The following is a 23,899-nucleotide window of genomic DNA, read 5'->3' as shown; positions in this document are numbered from 1 at the left end:
AGAAGAATCACAGCTCTCTCCTGACTAACAGATCCATTCCACTTCCACTATTACATGCCACTGCCTCCATAAAACACCCGGCAGGGCATCAGCATGCTCACACTGGCCGACTTTCAGGCCCTGCTTCACCTATCAGTCAATACCCAGCTGCTAAGGGGCCCTTCATTTGGTTTATATCACTGTGCTTTAATGGTACCCCTTCCCACTTCATTGGCGATTTGCTGTCTCGTCTCTGTCCAAACTTAAATCCATGTAATTTCATCTTGTTTCTGGAATGTACCTCTCACTTAGCTCAAGGCTAATCGTTAACTTGAATCTCACATATGTATTAGTTCCTACTTGTAATCCTGTTACTAAAACATAATGTCTTGGCAGGAGAAAGAGGAGAGGAGGGGAAGGGGGAAGGGAGAGACCATGGTGGGCATTTCAGCATTTAAGAGCTATTCCAGAGAACTAGAATTCGGTTTTCACCACCCAGATCTGGTGGCTCACAGCTACCTGTAACCTGACTGTAACCAAAGACACCTGCACTCACTTGTACATAAACACACAAAATAAGGGGCTGGAGAGATGGCACAGTGACTAAGAGCATGTGTCGTTTTTAATAGAAGAGTCAAGTTCAGTTCTAAACATGCACATTAGATGTATCACATCTGCCTGTAACTCCAGCTCCAGAGGATCTGACCTCTGGCCTCCTTGGGTACCTGCACACATCCAGTTTAAATAAAATCACACACACACACACACACACACACACACACACACACACACACACACACACACACACAAAACACACGCAAAAAACAAAAACCCCTTAGCATTGGGTACCTGCACACATCCAGTTTAAATAAAATCACACACACACACACACACACACACACACACACACACACACACACACACAAAAAAACAAAACCCCTTAGCATTGGGCTGACAAGATTGCTCAGTGGGCAGAGGAACTTTCCAGTAGGCCTTACAGCCTGAGTTTGATCTCTGGATCCCATATGGTGGCAGGAGAGAACTGGCCACTGAGGGTTATCCTCTGACCCCCAGACGTTTGCTATGGTGTGCACATGCCCCTTTCATATATACACAAAGCATACACAGCCTAATGTCTAAACCCCTTAGGTGGCACTGATCTATTCTTCTTGTAGCTTTTTCCAGTCCATCCATTCTGTCATCATCCTAAAAAACCTAAATTTGCACCTACTCATATCACACTGGGTAATACATTTGCAAATCCAGTTCACCTATATCTCTAAAATACTACCATTTTTCATCATAGTTAACTTCCAATAAACAGTAAGTGGACTATGCATGCTAAAAGCTTTATCCTGGCCCTGTGGTGTTTTCCTCTTAACTGAATGCTTACGATTAGAAAACTGAAACTTCAAGTTTTAAAGCAGGTCTGTTTATATATTTCTAAGGTGATTGTTTTTAAGCATGTAAAGTCCTTTCCTTCTTGCAGACAGTGTAATTCTTCTAAAACTCAAACATTTTCAAACTGAACTAGACTCTTGTGCTGACTCCTGGGAGCCCTGGCCTGTTGCTGGTCTAGTGCACCTGCATTCTCAAGCACACATCTCCACTTCTCCCAGCTTCTAGCTTACAAAGCTCAAAAGAGGAAACAGCTGTAACCTGACAGAAGCATGGCAGGCGCCATCCTCTGAAGGCTGACTGTGCCAGGCATGCTGGCTTCCACTGACTGCACAGTGCAGCTGTGCAGGGGGGGGGTAGGTGCTGGTACAGGTACAATTAAAGGCCAAACCACGTATTTAAGTAGAGATTTTAATAGATCTTAACTCATCACAGTAATCGTTTTTTACTGTAATGATATGCAGCTTTTACTACACTAGTATAAATAAAAACAGATAAATACAGCTCTAGGCAACATCACAGGTTAACAAACTAAGCATTCTTCATGAACCAAAACCAAAAACGATTATTATTAGATGCTGACACGCTCGCCCATTTTCATCATACCTTCTCAAAAAGGGTACTCAAATAAGGCGCTGCACTTAGTATATTGGTCATTAAGTTTGCCAATTAGCTAGGCACATGTAGTTCATGGTATCCACTATCTTATTTGGTTGAAAATCAACCAAATCTTTATGGGAAAAAAAACAAAACAAAACAAACAAAAAGAACCAATAGATAGTAATACGCCCCCCCACCCCAAAAAAAATCCAAACCTCTGAACGCATTAAAAACACGGCACTTTTCATGTATTTCAGCAGTAAGACAATCAGGAGAAATGTAACAAAGAAATGTCAGTCTCTGAAGATGGGTCATGAAAGCAGAATGTAAAATAAAAGGAAATGTGGAAACTTAATCATGTTCATTTTCATCGTGTGAAGCTACAAAGAAACTGGCTTCTCCTTTGAAGACTTAGAACCCAGAAGGGACTGAGCCACCAATCAGCCATGCTGGAGACTTTGTACCCCAGCAGTGTCTTCCATACTGAAAGTTTAAGAGCTAAGAACTATCATTAAAAATGAGCTCACTCTACTGAGCCAAAGAACAACAAGAATATTGAAACCTGCCAACCAGAGTAAAAACACAAAATATTGTTGGCATATAGCACAGCTGAGAAATCCTCCAATTTTGGTGAACTTTGGCTCCCTCTAATATGGCTTCCTGATCTTCTAAGTCTTCAAGATCATACAGATCTAATGTGAACTGAAATTTATTAAAAATGGCTCATTGCCAGTTGTTTCAGAAAATATCTGTCTGCACAAATGCATTTGCCTTTAAAAAATTCATACTCGAAGACTGCCTGGGTCAGTCTGGTGAGCAAGCATCCTTCGCCAGCTGTGAATTCAGACCATGATTAACACAGACACTGCCAGTAACAACTCTAAGTACTGGGAAGTACATTGTAACTAATCTGCAAGAATGTGCACCACATCTATTCAAATCATCAGGGAACACTTCAGGGACCGCTGTGACCTACCGAGTGACTCATTTTTGATTGGTTTTTCTTTCCTAAAAACAAAACAAAACAAAAGGTTTGGCTTTAATCTACTAGTGGTAATTTATGGTATTTTCAACTTTCTAGTTGTGGTGGGAATGGACAGGTCGGAGGGCATGACCCAAGAGATGGCAGTGAGAAATCAGAAGGTATCATGTGTACTCTGGATCACAGAAGTGACCACCTCTTCTTAAACCTCTGTGCCCATTGCAATCTTTGCTCGTACCTCCTTATTTGTAAGTCAAAATTAGTCTATAAAAAAAAGTCACATTAAAAAGGTAAAATTATTTAAGTGCAATATTAACTGATCTGCATTTTATAAATTTTAATCCATAAAAATATAAATAAAAATGGTAAATTTTTAAGAAAGGAAATATACATTTAGTGCAAGTTATGAATTACAGTTCATCTCCAGTGTCAGCAGTGAAACATCCTGAAATAAAAGAATGATCTAATTTGAAAAAAGTTCCAGTGTTTAACATGCAATTAATACCAGGTACAGCTAAACAGAATCCTTCCTTCTCTTCATGTCACACAGCAGCATTTGGTTTAATTATGCTGAACAGCACTTTTATGTCATAGTAGGAATTTCAGAAATAGAAAATTTGCATAAGATTAGGTCACATTATCCATAAAGTCTGAGGAAAAAATAAAACTGATTAGAGTCAAGTTTGCCTTTGATTCTGAACCACATGGCACACAAGCTGGGGCCTTTGCTCATACCTCCATGCGTACCTGCTTGGCCAGCAGTGGTGTGCACACATTCCCAAGCCTTTAGTGATGGGACAGACTACATGGTTAATGGCACAAGAAACATTCCCTTCTTGTGATGAAACGTCAGTAAAATCACAGTACATCTCAATATGAGAAAGGACTGCTTCAAAACGACACACCAAAGAGGTTTTGTTACAGCTTGGGGGGGCAGAGGGAGGGTGGGGAGAGAAGCTCTTTTGGAATGTAGAAAGGTGATGCTTAACTATACAATTCATGAGTTAAACACAACAGTTCTGATATAAAAGGGCAAGACCTTGCAGTCTTAATAGATGGCTCAATTCACAGTAATCCCTCCAGAAATAGGGACGATAATGCGTCTCTGTGGTGCTGACGTAACAGCCAGATGCTCGAGGATTCCAATGAAGGCTCCAGGGAGGCTCAAGCCTGCACTCTCACTGCATAGCCTCAGTGAATGCGACAGTGCAGAACAACGTGAGATGGATTACTGTTGCCGTTAGTTAGGGAAATACCTCACTCTTTTTCTGTCTCCTTCCCCAAACAATCCCTCTGTTCTCCCAGCATTATTTGCAATCCGGGTTGCAAAAGCTCATCTTGTATTTCCTTTCCTTTCCTTTTTTTTAAAGAAGAAAAAAGTGGACGAGTCCCGCAGATTAAAGAATTGTGCTATTCAACAAACGAACTTCCTCTTCTGTCTCCTCTCTCTCCTCATCTACAGGACTCAGTTGAACATTATTGAAGCGGGGTCTTGGTTTGCCGTCTGGGCCATATGACGGAGGATATCTTTTTTTGTTATAATGCCAAGGAGGCGCCTGAAAGGAATAAACAGAAAGAGGCATTAAAATAAAAGGTGAAAGGCAAGAGAAGCTAAATCTATGGATCAATCCTTTTTGTTGACAGGAATAGAGAGCAAAGCAGGCAGCCTGATTGCATAATTTAAAGTATTTACTGCGAAGACAATGAAATTACCCAGCAACCATCCTGTGACATAAAACGTACTGTGGCCACTCAGAGTGTGCGGCCCTTCCCACTGGGACTAAGGACTGCATGCCTCATTGAGCAGAGCTACTTTGATTCAAGTATGCCAACAAAAAAGTAACAAAAACTGGGAAGATGTCTGAACAGAAAATCATACTGATCCAGTTTGAAAAGGAATCTATTCCCATTTTATTTGAAATGAAAACAATTTAAAACTTCAATATTTTGTAGAATTAAAATTTTTAAGAAATAATTTGCCCAGTTGTATGTAGAATATTCCTCAGAGCACATACAGTTGAGATATGTAAACAATGGTCAGCACAGAGCTTCACCTTCCAGACTTGACAATGTAAGATAAACCAGGGTTCTGAAAGTATACTTAGGATTTTTTGCTTTTCAATTTTATGCTCCCCCAAAAGAAGATACAGTGCTTTTATTGAAAGTTTTGGATGTTAATGTTTACATTAAAAGTAGGTGAGAAACCAGAGGCAACCCGAAAGGATTATCACAGGTAAAGCAGAAAGCAGGATGAATGAGAAGCTACTATATGGTTAGTAGTTTAAAAAAGGAGGCATGAAATACTTGTGAAACATTAGCACACAACAGGAATACACACTTAGCTGTGGACTTAAACAAATGGGGGCAGGTTTCACATAGTAAGGAGAATTGCAGGGCAAATAATTTGAGGTATTAATTGTTAAAGCCAGACAATTTGTTATATACAAATCCAAACTTTATCTGTAGCCAATGACACCACTAGACATTAAGGCTGTTAACACAAAAGCTACTTTTGACAGTCTAGAAACATACAAAAGGGGCACATACATGAACTATGGACAATCGACTAATGAAATGGAAGGACACACATTCTGACTGTGAGAATATATAAGGGGTGGCAGAAAAAAAACAAATGCTTTGAGCGCAGATCTCCACACTGTGTTCCAGTTAGAGTGCCAGTTAACAATGACCATGGTCAGCACTTCTACTCGCTAAGCTCAGCTCAAGTCACAAAGGAGCTTAGATCCACATGACCACAGATTAGGAAGCAAAAAAAAGGGAGGTGAGGGGGCAGGGGAATGGTGGTGAAGGGCTGGGGCGGACAGGGCAGGCATTTTTTAACCAGTCAGGAATCTTCCAAGACTGATCAATCCACTAGGGTAAACAGACTTTTCATGTTTAAACAAGTCCAATGTCTCCTCATAACCAGCCTGTCGGCAGGACTTAATTTTAACTAATTCTGAAGAGAGATGTTAGTTGCTGCTCACTCTCTAAGAATGGAATTTTAGACGGTATTTGTCTCACAGACATCTGGGCAGACACAAGTGTAACTGGTGGGACTGTTTTGTTCAGCGGGTATGTGGCAGAGAGAACTGAACAGTTCACAAGTTTCATGCTCCTGACTTCTAGGGTGTCTAGTGAGGAGAGCTGACACAGCTAATCACCAAGGGCTCCACGTGCTGCTTTAGTTGCTCGAGATGCTCTAAAATGTTCTTCTTTGTGATGATCCCCAAGACAATCCTGAAACAGATTATTATGCTAATAACTGTGAGAAATTAAACTGAAAGAGGTTCCAATCATAGTGATAAAGAATGAGAAAAGGAAATAAAACATAAATTGTTAAGAATGCTTCTCTTGAACCTGAGATCAAAATGAGATGATTTAAGAATTTAGGTTCCATTTTCAGACATTCTACTAACTTAAAAGGTGACACAATACTATTTTTAATGGTGGCGTTTATTTTTAAATTAAAAATCAAAATAATGAAAATGACTAAATTTTAACTACAGAGATGAGTAAAACTAAAAGAATAAAAGAACCTTAATGACACAACTACATACCTCTAAACTTGGGAGACTAGTTTTTCAGTGTTCATTCCCTGGATGGCCGTTTTCAGTTTCTGAGGTAACAAGCTAAGAGTGATCTGGAACTACCTCAGCACTGTGTCTGTGCTGGAGAGGAGGGGCTTAGTCTGAATGCCCATGAGAGGACTTAAGTAATTCCAAGACTTTTCCTATTTGTTTAGAAGTCCAATTAAGAGGTTTACATGTAAATACTACCAACCTCATTTTCAGGAACTGAATCCCTTTCTTATAATATGGTAAAAAAACATTCACGAGTTGACGTCAAAAGTGAGTTTTAATGCATATTTTTCTAAGTAATTTTTCTCAGTTTATAAGTCATTACCATTCTCATAAATTTTCATGAAGATACCTATATCTAAATTACTTTTAACTATTAAATATCTTGATATTTATTTTATAAAAATAAATGAATCTGCCCACAGTATGTGATGATATAAACGTCAGAAGCCCTTCTAAAATGCCTTCAGAATAATCAGGCGTTTCCTTACCAATCTGTCTGTCTAAGTCAACTTTCCTGTTAGGCTGCCTTGGAAATATCTGATTTCTTTTCTTTCTTTTCTTTTTCTTCCTACCGTTCTTTCCCCTTTTTTTCCTTTCCCTTTTCTTTTTTCCCCTATTTCCCCTTATATTTTGTTTGTTTTTAGCTTTGGGGTGGTGGTGAATATCTTTAAATTACATTGTACAGATCCATGATTTTGTACAATTAATATATACAGATCCATGATTTTGTACAATTAATATATGATAATAAAAACAAGGTTATTTTTAAAGCTATAAAGTCAATAGATTCTACGGTTAGGAAATGTGGGACTCTTAGCACTGAAACCCAGTGAGAGCAGTTTGACTCTTGTGTATGCTCTTTCTAGCCAAGTCAGCAGAACGGTTCACTTCAGTTTACCATTGGTCACAGTGTGACAAGACGAGGAGCATGACACATCTGCACAGACAAGGCAGCACGCTTAGGAGCAGACGTGTGTGGACACTTGTATACACCTGAACATTTACAGACTTTTTCATGCAGAATTTTTAGGAGAGACAAAACTGGTCACAAAGTTCCTCTTTAACACTCAGGACTGATTTCAGAACAAGAAGTTAGTTTCAGGAGTTGCTCTTTCAGTTTTAAAAAAATAAAAGAGAAAAAAAATCAATGCAAAATGTTTGATTTATTAGCAATTTGAAGTTTCCTCTGGGCCAGCAAATAATGATGTGGAGGCTAATAGGGCAGAAATGGGCATTTCCCAGAGTATGCTCTAGTAAACAGCAGTCCCAGCAGTGCATCCTGTCTAACCCCACCAAAATGTGTCAGCATTTTAGGGCAAACTAGGTAAGGTATGATTTCATTACGGACAGTTGGGGAATCAAAAGCCACCAACGTTTTCAAAGTTCCGAAGCAAACCTCAGCTATAACTTAATTCAATACTTCTCAAACTTATTAGTCATATAAATTTCTAGCAACTTCTATTCTGTTTGCCGTTAAACTGCTGGAACTAAGTGTTCCTTAAACAAACTGAGACGTTCTGTTAGCATATAAAATACGGGACAACACTGACCTGACAACCTGTTTGTATCTGTTCTCACTACTTCTCCATTCCTTTTACCTCTTGCACTTACAGTATCAGATCTGCTGCATTTTAATTCCCCAAATAGGTCTTTTCCACTGCCAAGGTACCATATGAACTTGGAAATCAAAGAGCTACCTAGAACTTCATGGTCTTCGCTGTAAAACATACTGGTTTTTTGTTTTGTTTTGTTTTTTTTTCAGTTTTGGCCACTTTGAGAATAAAACACCTTCCTACTTAAGTAGCTCACAGACGATAAAGTCAAAAGTTCCCTCCCCAAATGATTTTTTTTTCTTTCCAAATACACTTATTTTCTGTAAACTAAGAAAAATATGATCAAGGCTGTGAATCATGGACCCTGGAGGACAATTCCTTTACTTTGTTTATATGCCAGCAGCAGCAGGTAAAAGTGTACGTAACCAATTCTTGCCCCCCTAAAAAAGAATTTAATCCTTAAGTATTTTACTTTTTAGGGTCTATATTGCCCAAATCCTGTCAATTAGCCAATAAGGTGACCTATGAAAATTAAGCTACACAGTAGGCTAATTTAATCACCAGAACAGAACTGAACTGGTGTTTGTCAACGTAGGCACAGGGAACTCAAAGCCAACAATGGCTTAAGAAAACTCAACACACAGTTCCAAGCAAGCCATATAATGACTCAAAGGGTCTAAGACAAAGCTTTATGGAACACACAGTTTAACTAATATTTATTAAATTTTAAACAAAGAAATGTAATAGCATTTTTAAAAATTAGATAGGAGCAAACAAAACAGTAGACAATAGTATTTTATAAAACATTTTTGATTTATTTATATCCAAAAAGTAAACAACCAACATGGCTCTAATGTTTCCACTTTCTGCTTTGTTTTGTTTTAAATAGAAGAATAAGTATCTATTATCTATTATACTCCTGTTCCTAACCTAATATGGTATAATGTAAAGGCCCAGAAAATGTTTTAAGAGATTAAGAAATCATGAGGAAAGAATATTCTGTCAGTAAACTATGCTATAGCAGGATTCTGGTTTTTTTTTTTTTTTTTTTTTTGTGAGCTGGAGAGTTAATTTGAAAGAATTATTAGGGGGTTGGGGATTTAGCTCAGTGGTAGAGCGCTTGCCTAGCAAGTGCAAGGCCCTGGGTTCGGTCCCCAGCTCCAAAAAAAAGAAAAAAAACATTATTAGACCTGTCAAATAGAACTACCCTACCTAGTTTACAGAGCTGCAGGATTATGTGAAAAGGTGTAAAAGGGTTCAGTAAGTTGTCTTCCTTTATTATTATTATTATTATTATTATTATTATTATTATTATTATTATTATTATTTTTGGTTTTGTTTTGTTTTCTTTAATTCCACCTTTTCCTAGAAAGGGGTCCTATGTTCTGTTACCCACAAGGTTTTATGTAAAACCTTATCAAGACAAAATCAATTGTGATCCTCTGATGTGTTTGCTACAGTATTTAATCAGCTTCATTTTATTCAGGGTGAGCCCTCAGTTCATAACAAACCCAGAACAACATCTGTTCCCCTTTCCTAGAATTTCTGTCGAAAGACTTCACATGAAACAATGCTCTATGAACCCCAACAGGTCAGTGGCAAGAAGGTAAATGCCTGGAATCTCAAGAGCTCCTGAGCTTCACGAGGGTCACAGACTCAAGACCAGTCCGACTACAGTGAGGCCCCAACTCAGAAACAAAACCAACAAAGAAAAAATTTAAAATTCAGCAAAGAAAAATAAAATAATATAATGGACATAAAAGGCCCTAAATTCATGAATGTTTATAAGTAATTAACAGTTCAGTTTATGGGTCTAATTTGTTTTAGAGAAGGTAAACCAAAATAGATAAATAGGTAAGAAGAAAAACAGCACTGTTAAAAGATTTTTAGCTTAATTGCAAATTTTCACATATAATTTCATTAATGATAAATACTGGCTCAAAGAGCATACACCAAAAAATATTTAGAAAGAGATGTACAAAAAGCCCTATATATAAAAAAGGAAATATAAAAAGAAAATGGCTTTGGCAATGCTCCCTACCCCCAGGAAAGAAACACCTCAAGTTCAAAAAGGTCTTTACATGGGGATGTTTCCCTATTTCTTCTCTGACTCTGAAATACAGTATCCTTGACAACGAGCACGGAGCTGACGTCCTTCTTACTCTCAGGCAAGTGTGACGCTTGACTGAGCCTACGTTGATAACCGTAAGTCAGACACTCCAACTTGGGAGCTGACTTGCACTCTCCCACTATAAGGAGATTATAGTGAGGGAGCTGTTTTCTGTGGTGTTAAACTTACCCATTGTGAGTTACAAGGCACTGCCTCAGACCAAGCTTTCGGAAGATGTCTACCACAATCTCCATTGGGGTGTGGTCTGTCACTGTAAAAGGACTCATGTCAAGGATGCTTCTCAGTTTTAATGGTCGAGGACTTTCTGCTGGAAGAGATGGAGTGTGCTGTGCAAAGCACACCCGAGAACTGCCAACAATACCTTCTTGTTTTTTTCTGGCACTTTCTGAAAACGAGAAAGAGAAGAGGAACCATTTTCAACTGCTGGATTTTCTTTTCTTATAGGCAACATTGTTTATTCTGGCATTAAAAACAGTGTGCTCTATGACTCCTGGTCCCTTTCCCTTTTCCTGTCTTCTATTTAAGAGAGAATTAACTGATAAGCCATTTGCTAATTTTTCCTATCTGACTGACACAGAACCTGACAATAATACTCTACAATTATACTGTGATACAATTTTCTTCAGTGGCACTGAATTATTATTTTCTAACTGCAGAGACAAGGAAGCATGTTTCAAATAGGGATTTTATTTAAAATAAAATGTACACATCATCACAAGAGCAGTCTACTACAGAATCCGTCATCAACTAAGGTCTGCCTATGTTGACTCTGACTTAGTCTGCACTGGAGTTGAGACTAAAGCCGGTCACTCTGCTGTCAACCCACTACTATGTATCAGCTGGTCTTCTTCCCACTCTTTTGATGAATCAAGAGCCCTGCAGAGGGCTGAAACTGCCAACTGCAGTTCCAGTGAGCAGGGACTGCCTTTTGGGTTTTACTCATAAAGGCTCTATCAATTTCTCCTCCCCAACAAGGTGCTCTATCCAGCTGCCTGTTTCTTCTCCCAACTCTGAGAGTCTAAGACAGAAGGTGAAAGGACAGAAAGCAGAGACCACACACAGGAAATGGAAACCCAGAACATGGACAGAACGTGCAAATGAAAGGCATCCAGCCTTGGGCTTGGTGTTTTGAATAAACACTATTGAAAACTGTGTGTGTGTAAATATAGTATTAGTTATAGTGAAAATATTTTGAGCATAAATTTTGACACAAAGTATTAAGCCAAAATAAACTACAGTGTGACTGGAAAGAAGGGAACATTACTGCTTGGAAATGAATGGCCGTGCTTTTTCCTCTTCCTGGCCACTAACGCTGTATTCAGCTATGTTGTAAACACATTTGAGTACCAGGCACTAAGTGGGGTTCCAAGGGCTTGTGAACCAGCCACCTGAAAAGTATGGTATGAAAGAGACATCCACTAGTGACAACATAAATGGTTCTTTAAAAATGCTTACTAAGTTGCTTTTAGGGAGTAGGAACATACCTAATGGCATGCCCATGACAACAGTAACAGTGTACAGGCAAAATGGATACACAGAATAATACAATGGGAAGCATGACATCAACAAGGTCACACAATAAGTTATCAGAAGTAGGCAATCAAATTTAGTGTGCTCTAATACTGTAATAAGGGTGTATATATCACTTAGTACTTGGGTATAAAAAGCAAAAGTGTTAAAAACAACTGTAGTTACAATAATCTACTAATAGAAACAAAAGTATTAATGTGGTATCAAATAGTTAAAATGTTAAATATACAAATAATAAAAAATATATCACCAATGAAAATGACCCTAAATACTCAAACATTTAGGTGTGGTGATACATTTTATGAAAATTTCTCTTATATTCAAAGAGACTGGAAATTCTGAGTTAATAACACATCTTGAGGCCACTTAAAAGACTATGTAATTAAGCTGATTTCCTGTTGTGTACTCAGCCTGTTTAACCTGCCTTTTAAGAGAACAAGGTAACAACTTTATTTGCCTTCAATTACCCCACGTAATCAGTTTTTACAACCTAAGCCAAAGCATAGCTTTAATCTTAAATTATATACTATTCTTCCATGTTCCTGACCCAGAGTAATGTATGCCCGTACATGTGTACTGTGGTATTAATTTACTGAAAACAGCAAACAAATCAAAAATGGCTTCACAGAGGCAATATTTGTCACGAATGCTGGGAACAGCTATGACTATGATAACAGTACATCTGCAGCTATGCTTGCTTTTCTGAGTGCTTCTAGGGCAGCTGAAGTAAGTATACTAATCCCTTGTAAAACCCTTACAGATCCTTTAAAGTATCCCTTATACCTTTCCCATGCCGTGTTGTCTGTGCTGTTCAATAAACCCACAGCAAAGCTTTTTGGTAGGGACACTAACACAGGGACGGATAAACAGCAAAATATAGCAAGAAGGATAGTCAGATATACAGAACAGGATTCAGGCAGGCAGGCACTTAAGCAGGCAGACAGACAGACAACAGTTCACATATCAAAACATAACATTAGTTTCTATTTGTCAATTAAAGGAAGAATGTTTAAGGTAACATGACCTGGATATGAACATCGTAATTATTAGAGAGCAACATTCTACCGGGCAAAGTACCATGGTATCTGCTAAGTTGTCTTATTTTACAACTCATTTCATGTCACTCATTCACAGGCCTCTGAAGTGAAACCAGCAGACTTCACGTCTTTTTTCCCTGGAGTTAGGGTTATACTATGTAGCCCCAGAGCCTCAAACGTGCCATCCATGACCTCCACCTCAGAGTGACCGCATTACAGGTGTGTGCCACACTAGATTTCTTTTCCCGTGTCACTGAGAAGAGTCTTAAAAAGAGTTTCACTTTTATTTTCATAATCTTAAATAAACCGAGACCTTTTATTTGGACTTAGTATTCTTAAAATTCATCCTCTAATTCTCAATTAAGAGGAAAAGCATATTTAAGTTGGTATTTCAATTATCAAATTTTGTTGAGCATGGACAAATCTGTCTTTCAATAATGTAAAATTATGTATACTGTACAGAACTGATTTTTTGGTAAACATATTTTAAAGTTTACAGAAGATATACACATATGTAAGATGTGTCCAAAAGTTATCTTGTAACTTAAGATTTCTGATGCCACATCTCGATATGTCAGTATATTCCCTTAGACTACCATTATTTCCTGTACTACAGTCTCCCTCTGTCAAGTGACAGAAGTTGAAGTCAGTATCTATGTACAGCAGATAGGACTATGAATTACTAAACATGCCCTGGCTTCTAAACCTGGCCACTCCTTTCCCTTTCTTTAGGACTTCCAAAGCTGCTCACCTCTTTCCTTTTGCTTGGGCTGGCAACTAGCAAGCCCTAGAGAATGGGAAGGATGGTAGCACATGGGGCTTGTTTGACATTCCTAACTCAAGGCACTGCTGCACAATCTAAGGGACCGGCAAATCAATGACTTAGGAAGTCTCTTTTCTCATCTTTGACATCACAAGGAAGGGTTTTGATTTAGAGTTGCTGGCAAAGATTCAAATTCTTACTGGCCTTCCCATCACAGAGCAGAGAAATAATCACTGAAACATACAATCCTTTCCTAAAGAACACAAGAATTATAATATATAAACTAACACTACTCACCCCTGAAAACTCAACCAATTAAACATCATTGCTTTTACTCCTCCTAAAAATGTATTACACACAAGACATACACACTCATGATGGTGTCTTTAAAAGCCATACCTATTGCAATTGTCAAGTCTCTTCTGAGGGCAAATCCCACTAATCTCTGAGATTCTTTTGACATTATAACAGGAAAGCCATTATAGCTGGTCTCATTAATCATGTTTTCTATGTCATCTACTGTCATATTGTCCTGTGTCAAAACAGCTAAGGGAGGGTCATTTCTTCGAGGTCTCATGACATCAGCAGCCAGGGTTGTATGAGTGAATTCTTCTTTTGCATCCAAGAAAGGGTACCCATTTAGTCGGATGTGTGCTTCATAAATACCTTCCCTACCAAAGGCATCACCAACCCATTTACTGGTCATTACTGCAGCCATAAGAGGAACAATATATTCCAAGCCTCCAGTAAGTTCAAAAACAATAACCACCAGAGAGACAGTCATTCTTGTCACACCACCTGAAAGAAATAAACACCAGTGGTCAGGAAAGGCAGAATCCTCACCAGTATAAGTTACAGAGTCTTGTACTAGGCAGGTGAACAAGGAAACTAGACAGCTCTTGATCAGCGAAAAGCATTATCATCAAAAACGACTACTCTCAGGATATAACCATTATGTCTAATATGTTCTAGAGAAAAACCAATCTGGCTATATCATGGAAGATGATTATAACATTTTTAAATCCTTTTAACAATAAAAAACAGACAAAAAACACAGCTGAGCAAGAAAAGCAACTCTGCCATTTTGATTTAATGCTGCAGCAAAGACAAATTTCACTGGTTTAGAAATTTACTATAATTTTTTTTTTCTTTTTTTTCCAGAGCTGAGGACCGAACCCAGGGCCTTGTGCTTGCTAGGCAAGCGCTCTACCACTGAGCTAAATTCCCAACCCCGTTTACTATAATTTCTTAAGTACAAATAAGCACATCATAGCTTTCTTGCTTGCTACCAGTTTATAAAGTGTGAGTGTGTGTGTGTGTGTGTAGTATTAAATAAAATTACTTATGTCTTTTTAAAATGGGTAAACTATTTTGAGGCCTTGTGATTTATTAACAATGTAAGTGATAATTTAGGTAGAAAATTCATCTACTCTGGGTGGGGTAGGTATTTACCTAGCATGTACAAGGATCTGGGTTTGAGTCCAACATCCCAAGAAGGACGGACGGATGGAGGAGGAAGGGCTGGGAACCCTCCTCATTTACTCAGATGATCACTCTCTCTGCCTATCTGCCCTAGTCCCTCATCTCCTCACTGGTGCCTCTCCTGTACTCCTGTTCTGCACTCCACACCTGACTACTTGTTCTGTCAACTAGAGACAGACTTTAAGTAGCTACAAAAGCAAACAAACAAACAAACAAAAAACCCACATGTGAAATCCATATTTTTCTTCTTTACCAAGGAAGGGCCATTTCAATTTCTCTGACCCCAAATTCTTGCACGCACTCTTCCTCACAATCTAGGCAATTATTTTTGAAACCTTAAGTTTCATTCCAGTATCTGGACTGTACCTCTACAGATCTGAATTCTTCTCTAAGATACCTGAGTTCTTTTCTCAGAATTCTCATTGTTATTAAACTAGTCCAGGACCCAAATTATTCTTTCATTTAAAATTTTTAAAAAGGCTCCTTAAAAAATTTTTTGAGATTTATTTTATTATGTATAACTGTTTGCCTGAATATTACATTTGTGCACTGGAAGGCCTGAAGAGGATTTCTGATACCTTGGAACTGGAGCCAGACAGTTACAGGCCACCATGGGAGGTGTTGGGAATCAAACCTAGATCCTTCACAAGTCAGCCAGTGTTCTTGACTGACAAGACATCACTCCAGCCCCTTTGCTCTCATTTTAATACATTTTCTCTTACCTCCTCGAATCTTAGACCCCCATTACGTTCATATAATACAACTACGTTCTACTTTTTGTTTTTAAAGAGAGCATCTTACTATGCAGCCCAGACACAATGGCTTAAGACACCACTTCCATTGTGGTGTTCTTCTGGTCACAAGATCTAACAACTCTGGCCAGTGAGATGGATTGGCAAGCGAAGCAGTGGCTTTAAAACCTGATGTTCTGAGCTCAACTCCCAAGAGCCACATGGAAGTAGAGGACTGATTTCCATAAACTGTCCACTAACCTCCATATACAAGTATAACACATATTCTGAAACACAGATCCCAAGTAAATACATAAATATAACTTAAGAAGCTCACAATGCTTATCGGTTCAGTAAGACTGTTTCTTTATCTAAAAAAGGAAGGCCTGCCTTGCATCACATAAGTACTTACTGTATGTCAGCATGTCCTAGTCAGTTTATGTATGGGCTGGTTTTGTGTGTCAACTTGACACAGACAAAGGAGCCTCCATTGAGGAAATGCCTTCATGAGACCCAGCTATAAGGCATTTTCAAAACTAGGACCAAGGAGGAAGGACCCAGCCCATTGTGGGTGGTACCATCCCTGGGCTGGTAGGCCTGGGTTCTATAAGAGAGCAAGCTAAGCAAGCCAGGGGAAGGAAACCATTAAGTATCATTCCTCCGTGGCCTCTGCATCAGCTTCTGCTTCCTGACCTGCTTGAGTTTCAGTCCTGTGGAAGTATAAGCTGAATAAACCCTTTCCTCCCCAACTTGCTTCTTAGTCATGATGCTTTGTGCAGGAATAGAAACCCTGACTAAGACAGTTTATAAAGACTTTTTCTTGAATTAAACTAAGAACTTATTTTACCTGGAATCATGAAACATCTTTATGTGCATGTTATCTCATACAATCCTCACAACAATCAAGGGATAAGCTAGTATTTCCGTTAGTACTTCCATTTATAGATAAGAAAATTAAATATCAAAGAACCAAAGGAACTTTTTCAAAGTCATCAAGCTAAAAATGGAAAACCCAGAACTCTGCAACAAATTAGAACAACTTCACATATAAATTCATCCTGATGCAACCTCAGATACTAATCTTTTTAGAATCTAGTTCTTACCAATTCTACATGTTCCCAGAATACTCAAAATACATAATACATTTCCTCAAAGCATGAATTCCAAATATATTTTCATACGGATTTATCTTTGCATTACCAGATTACCCTGGAAGAGCCTCAAAGAGCAGCTATGGCTCTGAGTTACCCCAAGGCCTTCTGTAGAAAAGGAGCCACCAGATGAAGTATAAAAGCTCCATAGGCAGTGAGCTCCTACAGTCCTGTCCCCACCCTCCAATGCCGGGGTCGCAAATGCAGCCTGGCTTTGGGGATGGGCCCTGGAGATTAGAACTCAGGTCCTCATGCTTGCACGTTACATGCTCTTGCTCACTGAACTACCTCCCCGCCCTCTATTACATTTTTATCTTAGCATATCCCAAAAAGTCTGTGTGATTCTTCAAAATCCAGCTTTAAAAAAATGAATGACTTGAATCATTCATGTTTTAAACGTACTATGTATTGAGAGGCAGACAAATCTGTGTGATGGAAAGTGAGCCCAAAGTTATCTGCTCGAAGAAGCGGGTTTCCAAGATCAGTAAGCGCATAATTAAAGTGGAAGGCAGGCATACCCAAACAAAAGACTGTGACTGAGAGTCTTTAACAAGGGCTGCCTCAAAGATAAATCTTCACCAAAGACTTGGAAGTATGAAGGTGTATGTATAATGTACACTTCTTAGTTAAAAGTTACCTTTAAAACAATCCAACTCCTACTGCAGCTTTCCAGGAACAGTTGAGCTCTTAGTCCCTCTAATTTCCTGCCCTGCACTATGAGCCCAGACAGTGCACACTGCTGTTTTCTTAGTGCTAGGCCTATCTTCCAGAGGCAGACCACACTTCTTCTGTCACCTCTCACTGTATCTGTTTAATGCGAGGCTAATAAATACTTGCTGCTTTGGTGAAACTGGTTTCTAATTCCATTTGATAGTACCCTTCTGTAGATTCTGAGTCACTGAGCAAAGTCAAAGTACTAACAGTCATCCAATAGTATACCAACATTTGGCGGAAATTGTGAACATAAAATGAAATAATTTTTCAGCCAAAGAAAACAATAGATTCTTACAGGTTTAGAACTATTAATTTGCTTTTATATCGCTAAAATGAGTAGTTACTATTTCTTACTTCTACAAATGTAACTTAGATGCTAGTGGGTGATTTGATAAATCTTTATTAAGGCTGATAATGAGTTATTATAGACTTTAATGTGAAGCTATTCTGATTACAATGTGAAGCCTGATTATAATGCTGACTTTAGGAACACTGCTATGTTGTTACAACTAAGAACTTTAACAATGAAAAAAAGACCAGGATTCAGATTAAGGCTATGCTGTACCAAAATGATTTCTGTCATAAAGCATTATGTGATATTACAAATATGGTAACTATTATTAAATTTTTACATTAGCAAATGCTCTCGGGCAAATAAAACAAAATCCAATACTACACAAGAAGAGTGGTGCTTTAAGTCTTTTAAAATGGCTCCTTCGCTCTACCTTGCATCTTCTTCTTCCTAGCAACAAGAGTCTACTACTGGCCCTTATTTCTCACATTGCCAACAGCCACAGACAAGCCAACAGAAGGGATCACGTTACCTAAGCATGCGGCAGCACCAACCATGGCATACAGCCCAGGAGTGATGCAGTCTGCCCCGACCTCACACCACTCCTTGAAGATGAACCAGTCGTGGTGGTAGTAGGCGAGCTGCTCCACAGCAATCCCCACAATCCTCCCTGCAATGGCTCCGATCGCCATGCTGGGGATAAACAGGCCCGACGGGACCTGTGACAGCATGCAAAGGGATGGGTGGTTAATGAGATAACAGTTCTCTAATCATGCAACTGAAAACTGTGTCCTATGGATTTGTGTCTAACGATTGGCTCCACTCAGATCTAATGACACTCTAAGATCCTTACACAAAGTAAACTATCACAAACCCTGCTATATCAAACAGTGTGTTAGTACTCTTTGATGTCAGTAACAAAGTAATAAAGCAGGTTCTCTAAGCCCAAGAGAAATAACTCAGAATTTATGATCCTTTATCCTAAAAAATCCTTAGTCTCTAACAAAATTTTTAATAGTCCCCAGAAAGTTGAAGGAATGAGGAGAGAAAGATGGGTATTTCCCATAAAACCAAATCTATTCATTCTGAAGCAGAAAGCTCCCAAGGTTGTCCCACCATTATACTTTCAAAAATGGTAGAAATAGCGGGTGTTACTGCTCATAAAGAGCTACCGCTTAAGTCAGGTATCATTTCCAGAGTCCCGAGTATTCTAAAAGGAATATACATGTGAATCAACTAAAAGGAGAAAAATGTTTATTGGAAGAAATTCTTAAAAAATAAGCACAGAACATATTGGCACATTCGGAGCCAGTTAAAGGGATGTAAAATACATTTCACAAGCTTCAGCTATAATCCTTCAGCCAGAGACCAGGACTTAAAAAGGGCCTGCCACCTGCCTTCAGCTTCCTCGGTGTTGGCCAACCACAGTTCTGAGAATCCTTGGTGTCATTCTACTGTTAACACGGGGATTTGTGCGCGGGACAACCCCTAGACAAGAGAACTTTATGGCCTCTTTAACTTACTCTACTAGGAAAGAAGAGAGTAAAACTGCAGGATTTTTTCCTTTTTCAAGTTTGATATTCAATGGACTAAAAAGGGCAAAAGAAATGCAATCTTAACTCAAAAGTATCAACCTTCTAATCTCCCAGAAATAAAGCTGTTCTACGCCACATGAGTCCGTGAAAGTATGCCATTCCTGCCAAGGATCAACTGCTAAAGGAACTTCAGGTGGCATGATTGAAAGAACAGTATATGGCAAGGTGACATTTGCTTCTCCATGTTGGCATTCATAAGAAAGCTGTTTTTAGTGACTCCAAGAGAAGCAGAGGGGCTCATGGCTCTAAGTCTCTGATGGATAGAGTCACAATATTTATTGATCTAACAACTTGATTCTGAGACCACAGTGCCAATTAAAGCTAGCATATGACAATGGTACAGAGAAGGTAGAATAATGGTTTCTCCTGGATTGTTAGCCAGTTGACTTTTAAAACAAGAGATTATCCTGTATTATCTGGGTAGATTAAAAGTAATCCTAGATTTTTTTCATGAGAAAATAGTATTTCTAAGAATTAGACAAGAGAAAGATCTGGCCAGTCATGGCTGGCTTTCAGTTGCAAAGGAAGGGATACAGCCCCTCAAACCTGGAAAAAGCAGAAAAACAGACTCGGTCCGAGTGTCTCCAGAAGTTACTAGAAACCTCTTGATTTCAGACCAATACATCCTTTTCAGATTTTGATCTCAGAATTACAATCATTTGGATGAAATTTCATTTCTTATTACACATAAGTATCTTGGACATATCATTATTCCAGTATCATCTCACATGAGCACTTACCTTGATACCAAAAGTGAATACTGTCATTATTATTTTAAATATGAGTGCTAGGCACAACTGCCAGATAGCTGAATATACTCCAACGCCTGCTGGTCGGTCAGGAATATCATCAACAATTTTACTGGCATTCATGTCATTTCTGTAGTCACAAAGAGAGGAGGATTCCAAGGGGCCACAGTCTGTAAACAGCTCTTTAATCAGTTCACTGGTGTTGAGCCTTGTGTATGGGTTGGGGAAGGCTATCACAGCAGTAATGGCTGCAACAATAATGACTTCAAGAACAGGATACTTTCCAAATTTGGTGGACTTGCGTCGGCGACACCAGGCAATATTTGCCCTAATAAAAAAAGCTCCCCAAAGCCCTCCAAATACCCCTAGGAGAATAAAAGGAAACAGTTCAAAAAGGTACCATGGTGTATGATACTCCACATAAAAAAGGACCAGACGGCTGTTACCAAATGGATTGATGGATCTCAAAACAAAGGCCGCCACCAAAGCAGCAAAAAACGATCTCCATAAAGTTTTGAGAGGAAAATAATAGCTAACCTAAAAACAGAAAGGAAAGGTTAACGCTATTTATTAACTATGTCTAAGTAACTGTAACTGAAGTAAACATAAAATTCACTTTAAGTAACTCTAGCTTTGTTGCAGTAAATTTAAGTGATTTGTCCTACTTTAAAAAAGGATGCTTTTTCTTTGACTACCATATAACTACAAGTTCACACTAGGTGATTATGAATGTCTGTAATAATCCAGAATCCAAGGACTGTTTAGTTCTCCAAAAGTTTCATATCTAATTCGATTATGCTAGCTATAAATATCTCCTTAGTAACTCTTGTTAACTATTAAAAATGTAGTTGATTTCTCTCTTCTATAAAAACATACATGTTCCATTGAAGCAATAAAATTATTTCCTTAGACATCAGCAACTATTTAAGAAATAATCATACAAAGAAATAAAGAAACAATCATACAAATTTTAAACAAGCAAATCATAAAACTTTATTAAAGTTGGCTTACGATCTGATTTAAAATAGTAAAAGTAAAAATACAGGTTATAATTTAGCTAGCAGATATATAGGTTTTAGTGGCTTCCACTGAGTGAAATTCCTATTTTGCTAGTTTTAATTATGTAAAGTTGAACTAGAAACAGTTCCTACTACTTATCATGAACAAAGGATTAAAGCTGGTGGCTGGGGAGGCAGCCCAGCAGTAAAGTGCACAGTCAGTCCTGCTCTTACAGAGAACTCCAGTTTGGCACCCAGCACCTGCACCCAGTGGCTCACAACAGCCTGTGAGTCCAGCTCTAGGGCATTTGATGCCCTCTTCTGACTTCTGTGGCTACCTGCAACTCACACGTGTATATATGTCCCAAACACATATCCATACACAGAATTTAAAAACAAATCTTAACGAAAATAAAACATTAATAAAAATTCATTAATAAAAAATAAAACAATTTTCTGTGGTTATAAGTTATATATAAAATATGGAGAACTGTATAAAAATAAAGTTAAAATCTTTAATTCTATTATACTAGCATAAAAGTAAAGTGTGCACCAAGATACAGTTGTAAATATAATTCTACATCATTTTTAATGCTATTCTTTTGTACGTACCTCCTCCAAACTAAAAAGCACTCCTCCAATTGGCGCACCAAAAGCCACAGAGACACCAGCAGCTGAGGCGGCTGACAGCACCTGGGAAGAGGATGTGGTTCCCTTATCAATCAACACGCACCAAACACACTTCCCCAGTGCCTCTTCTCATCGTAACCTACACATCCTCCTTGCAAAGCAAGGGAGGCAAATATTCATTTCTTCTAAGTTATTTTTTCTTTAATTTAAAACTCATTTGCACTTTTCTAAACCATCAAAACATTAATGTCAAGCACAGCAATGAGCATACTGTAAAGAGAAAGCAATGAATAAACACAGACAACCTTCAATCTTACCTTAGTACGGAGGGGAGAGAGTGAAACCCACGGAATGGCGGTAAGTGTCTACTTATTTTTAAGTAGGGTAATTTCTCCAGACTTTGGAGCTAACTGCTTCACTCATTACTCTAAACCTTATGAAAAACATTCTAGTCCATTAAACAGTTTCTGTTATAATTATTCTAAACCCTTTCTCTGAACATCCTGCCTCACGTGATCATTCTAAGTATAGTCTAAAAGTACAGACAATAGCCCCTGAGTCACTAACTACATGGTAAAGACAATTTCAAGGAAGAAAAACTCCACACACATTCCTGTGAAACTGCTGGGCAGCTCTCTAGGGGTACTTGATCACTGCTGCCTTCTTACCTGGAAATTTATCGAATTATTATTAAGATTCTTTATTCCTTTCACCACTTTGATCCAGTAAATATCTGAGGGTACCCTAAGCACTTCCTCAAATCATCTAATTTTACAAATTTTCTGGAAGAAAATTAGGAGATAAGCATAAGGTGTAGCTGGCATGAACTGTAAGAAGCTACTGTGGTAAGTCCCTCAGCCCCGAGTGTTCCCTGCTCTCCTCTGCGACGATGGTAATGTTACGGTTACTTAGTGAGTATGGATAAAGCACTTAAAATACCATCTAAAATCCAAAATACAGGATTTGGAAGCTTCTTTTTTTTAGCACACCTCCAACATACATATATAATTATAGCAATAGCACAGTAGTTAAAAACAATTTTTGGAACCCGAAAAGGTAATTTGAATCTATATTCTGCTACAAACTGTATGCTATCTAAAGCATGTCTGCTGGCTTTTTAAGCCCTAGTTTCCTAACTTCCAAATGAGGGTGGTAGTGTCATACCAGAACTGATGTGGAATTAATTTTACAGTGTGAGCAAATACTTCCAGAGTAGCAGATACATGGCAAAGTATATCTTTTGAATTTTCATTCAAAGACGAAAATATGATGCTTTTAAATGTTTCACTCTGGGTATATCTATATATACTACAAGAACAATACTTTAATGCTAATATTACAAGGTACTATATAACTTGTACATAGCTTATACGTTGTATAATATACTTTGTATATGCCTTGTATAATATGTGGGTACTATAATTATTTATATTAAAGGAACTGATAAAGTGTGTGTTGTGGGGGAGAGGGACACACTAGTGACAACAGGATGAAAGGCTAGGGCCTGAGTCCATCAGTCCTTGATGCTATGTAAAAGCCATAGCTTAACAACCGTACGATACCTCTGTACCATGTAAGGCTGATTATAAAAACATAATTTAAGATGCCAAAAACCCAATGAGGCTAAAGAAACTCGAGTCTATACCAATGCTCAGGATCCTGCTTTTCCTGCAGAAACACCCATAGCAATACAGAAACCGAGCTAAAGCTAAAGTCTAGTTTAATGATATGTTAGAAAAGGTCATGTTGTCTTAGAACAGTAAAAGAGGAGGGTAAAGTATCTGGATAAAGAGGATTTCCCGTGTTGCCTGTACATTTCTGACTTAAACTTTCAAAGTCCTAAAAGCCCTCAGAACTTCATCATTGTGCTTTCAAGAAAGGTTTCTGTGTAGTACATAGAATTTCCATGTCACTAGACCCTATCTCCGGGAGGACAATACAGTGCAACTTCCCAAGCCTGAAGACGCAATAATGTCAAAAGTCCAGTGGATGAAAACAGC

General features: G+C 38.3%; 1 protein-coding gene across 8 annotated transcripts in view; it reads right to left on the bottom strand.

Moving 5' to 3' along the window:
* Positions 1-1,774: 1,774 nt before the first annotated feature.
* Positions 1,775-23,899, bottom strand: part of Clcn3 (chloride voltage-gated channel 3) — a 71,177-nt gene continuing 49,052 nt past the window's right edge. For 3 of the 8 annotated variants that reach the window (XM_032919394.1, XM_032919387.1, XM_032919390.1), the window contains 6 exons: positions 21,882-21,962; positions 20,263-20,808; positions 18,460-18,646; positions 13,957-14,355; positions 10,396-10,612; positions 1,775-4,515 (listed from right to left, as the gene is read on the bottom strand). In XM_032919394.1, the coding sequence (XP_032775285.1) occupies positions 4,425-4,515; positions 10,396-10,612; positions 13,957-14,355; positions 18,460-18,646; positions 20,263-20,808; positions 21,882-21,962 (1,521 nt within the window). In that variant the 3' untranslated portion in view covers positions 1,775-4,424. Of the gene's footprint in view, positions 4,516-5,813; positions 6,200-10,395; positions 10,613-13,956; positions 14,356-18,459; positions 18,647-20,262; positions 20,809-21,881; positions 21,963-23,899 lie in introns of those variants that run through there. The other 5 variants (XM_032919392.1, XM_032919391.1, XM_032919393.1 and 2 more) reach the window with 3 other exon arrangements.

The sequence above is a fragment of the Rattus rattus genome, chromosome 13, assembly GCF_011064425.1.
Source record: "Rattus rattus isolate New Zealand chromosome 13, Rrattus_CSIRO_v1, whole genome shotgun sequence".
NCBI lineage: Eukaryota > Metazoa > Chordata > Mammalia > Rodentia > Muridae > Rattus > Rattus rattus.
The sequence above is the reverse complement of the archived record's forward strand: the minus strand, read 5'-3'. Positions and strand labels throughout refer to the sequence as shown.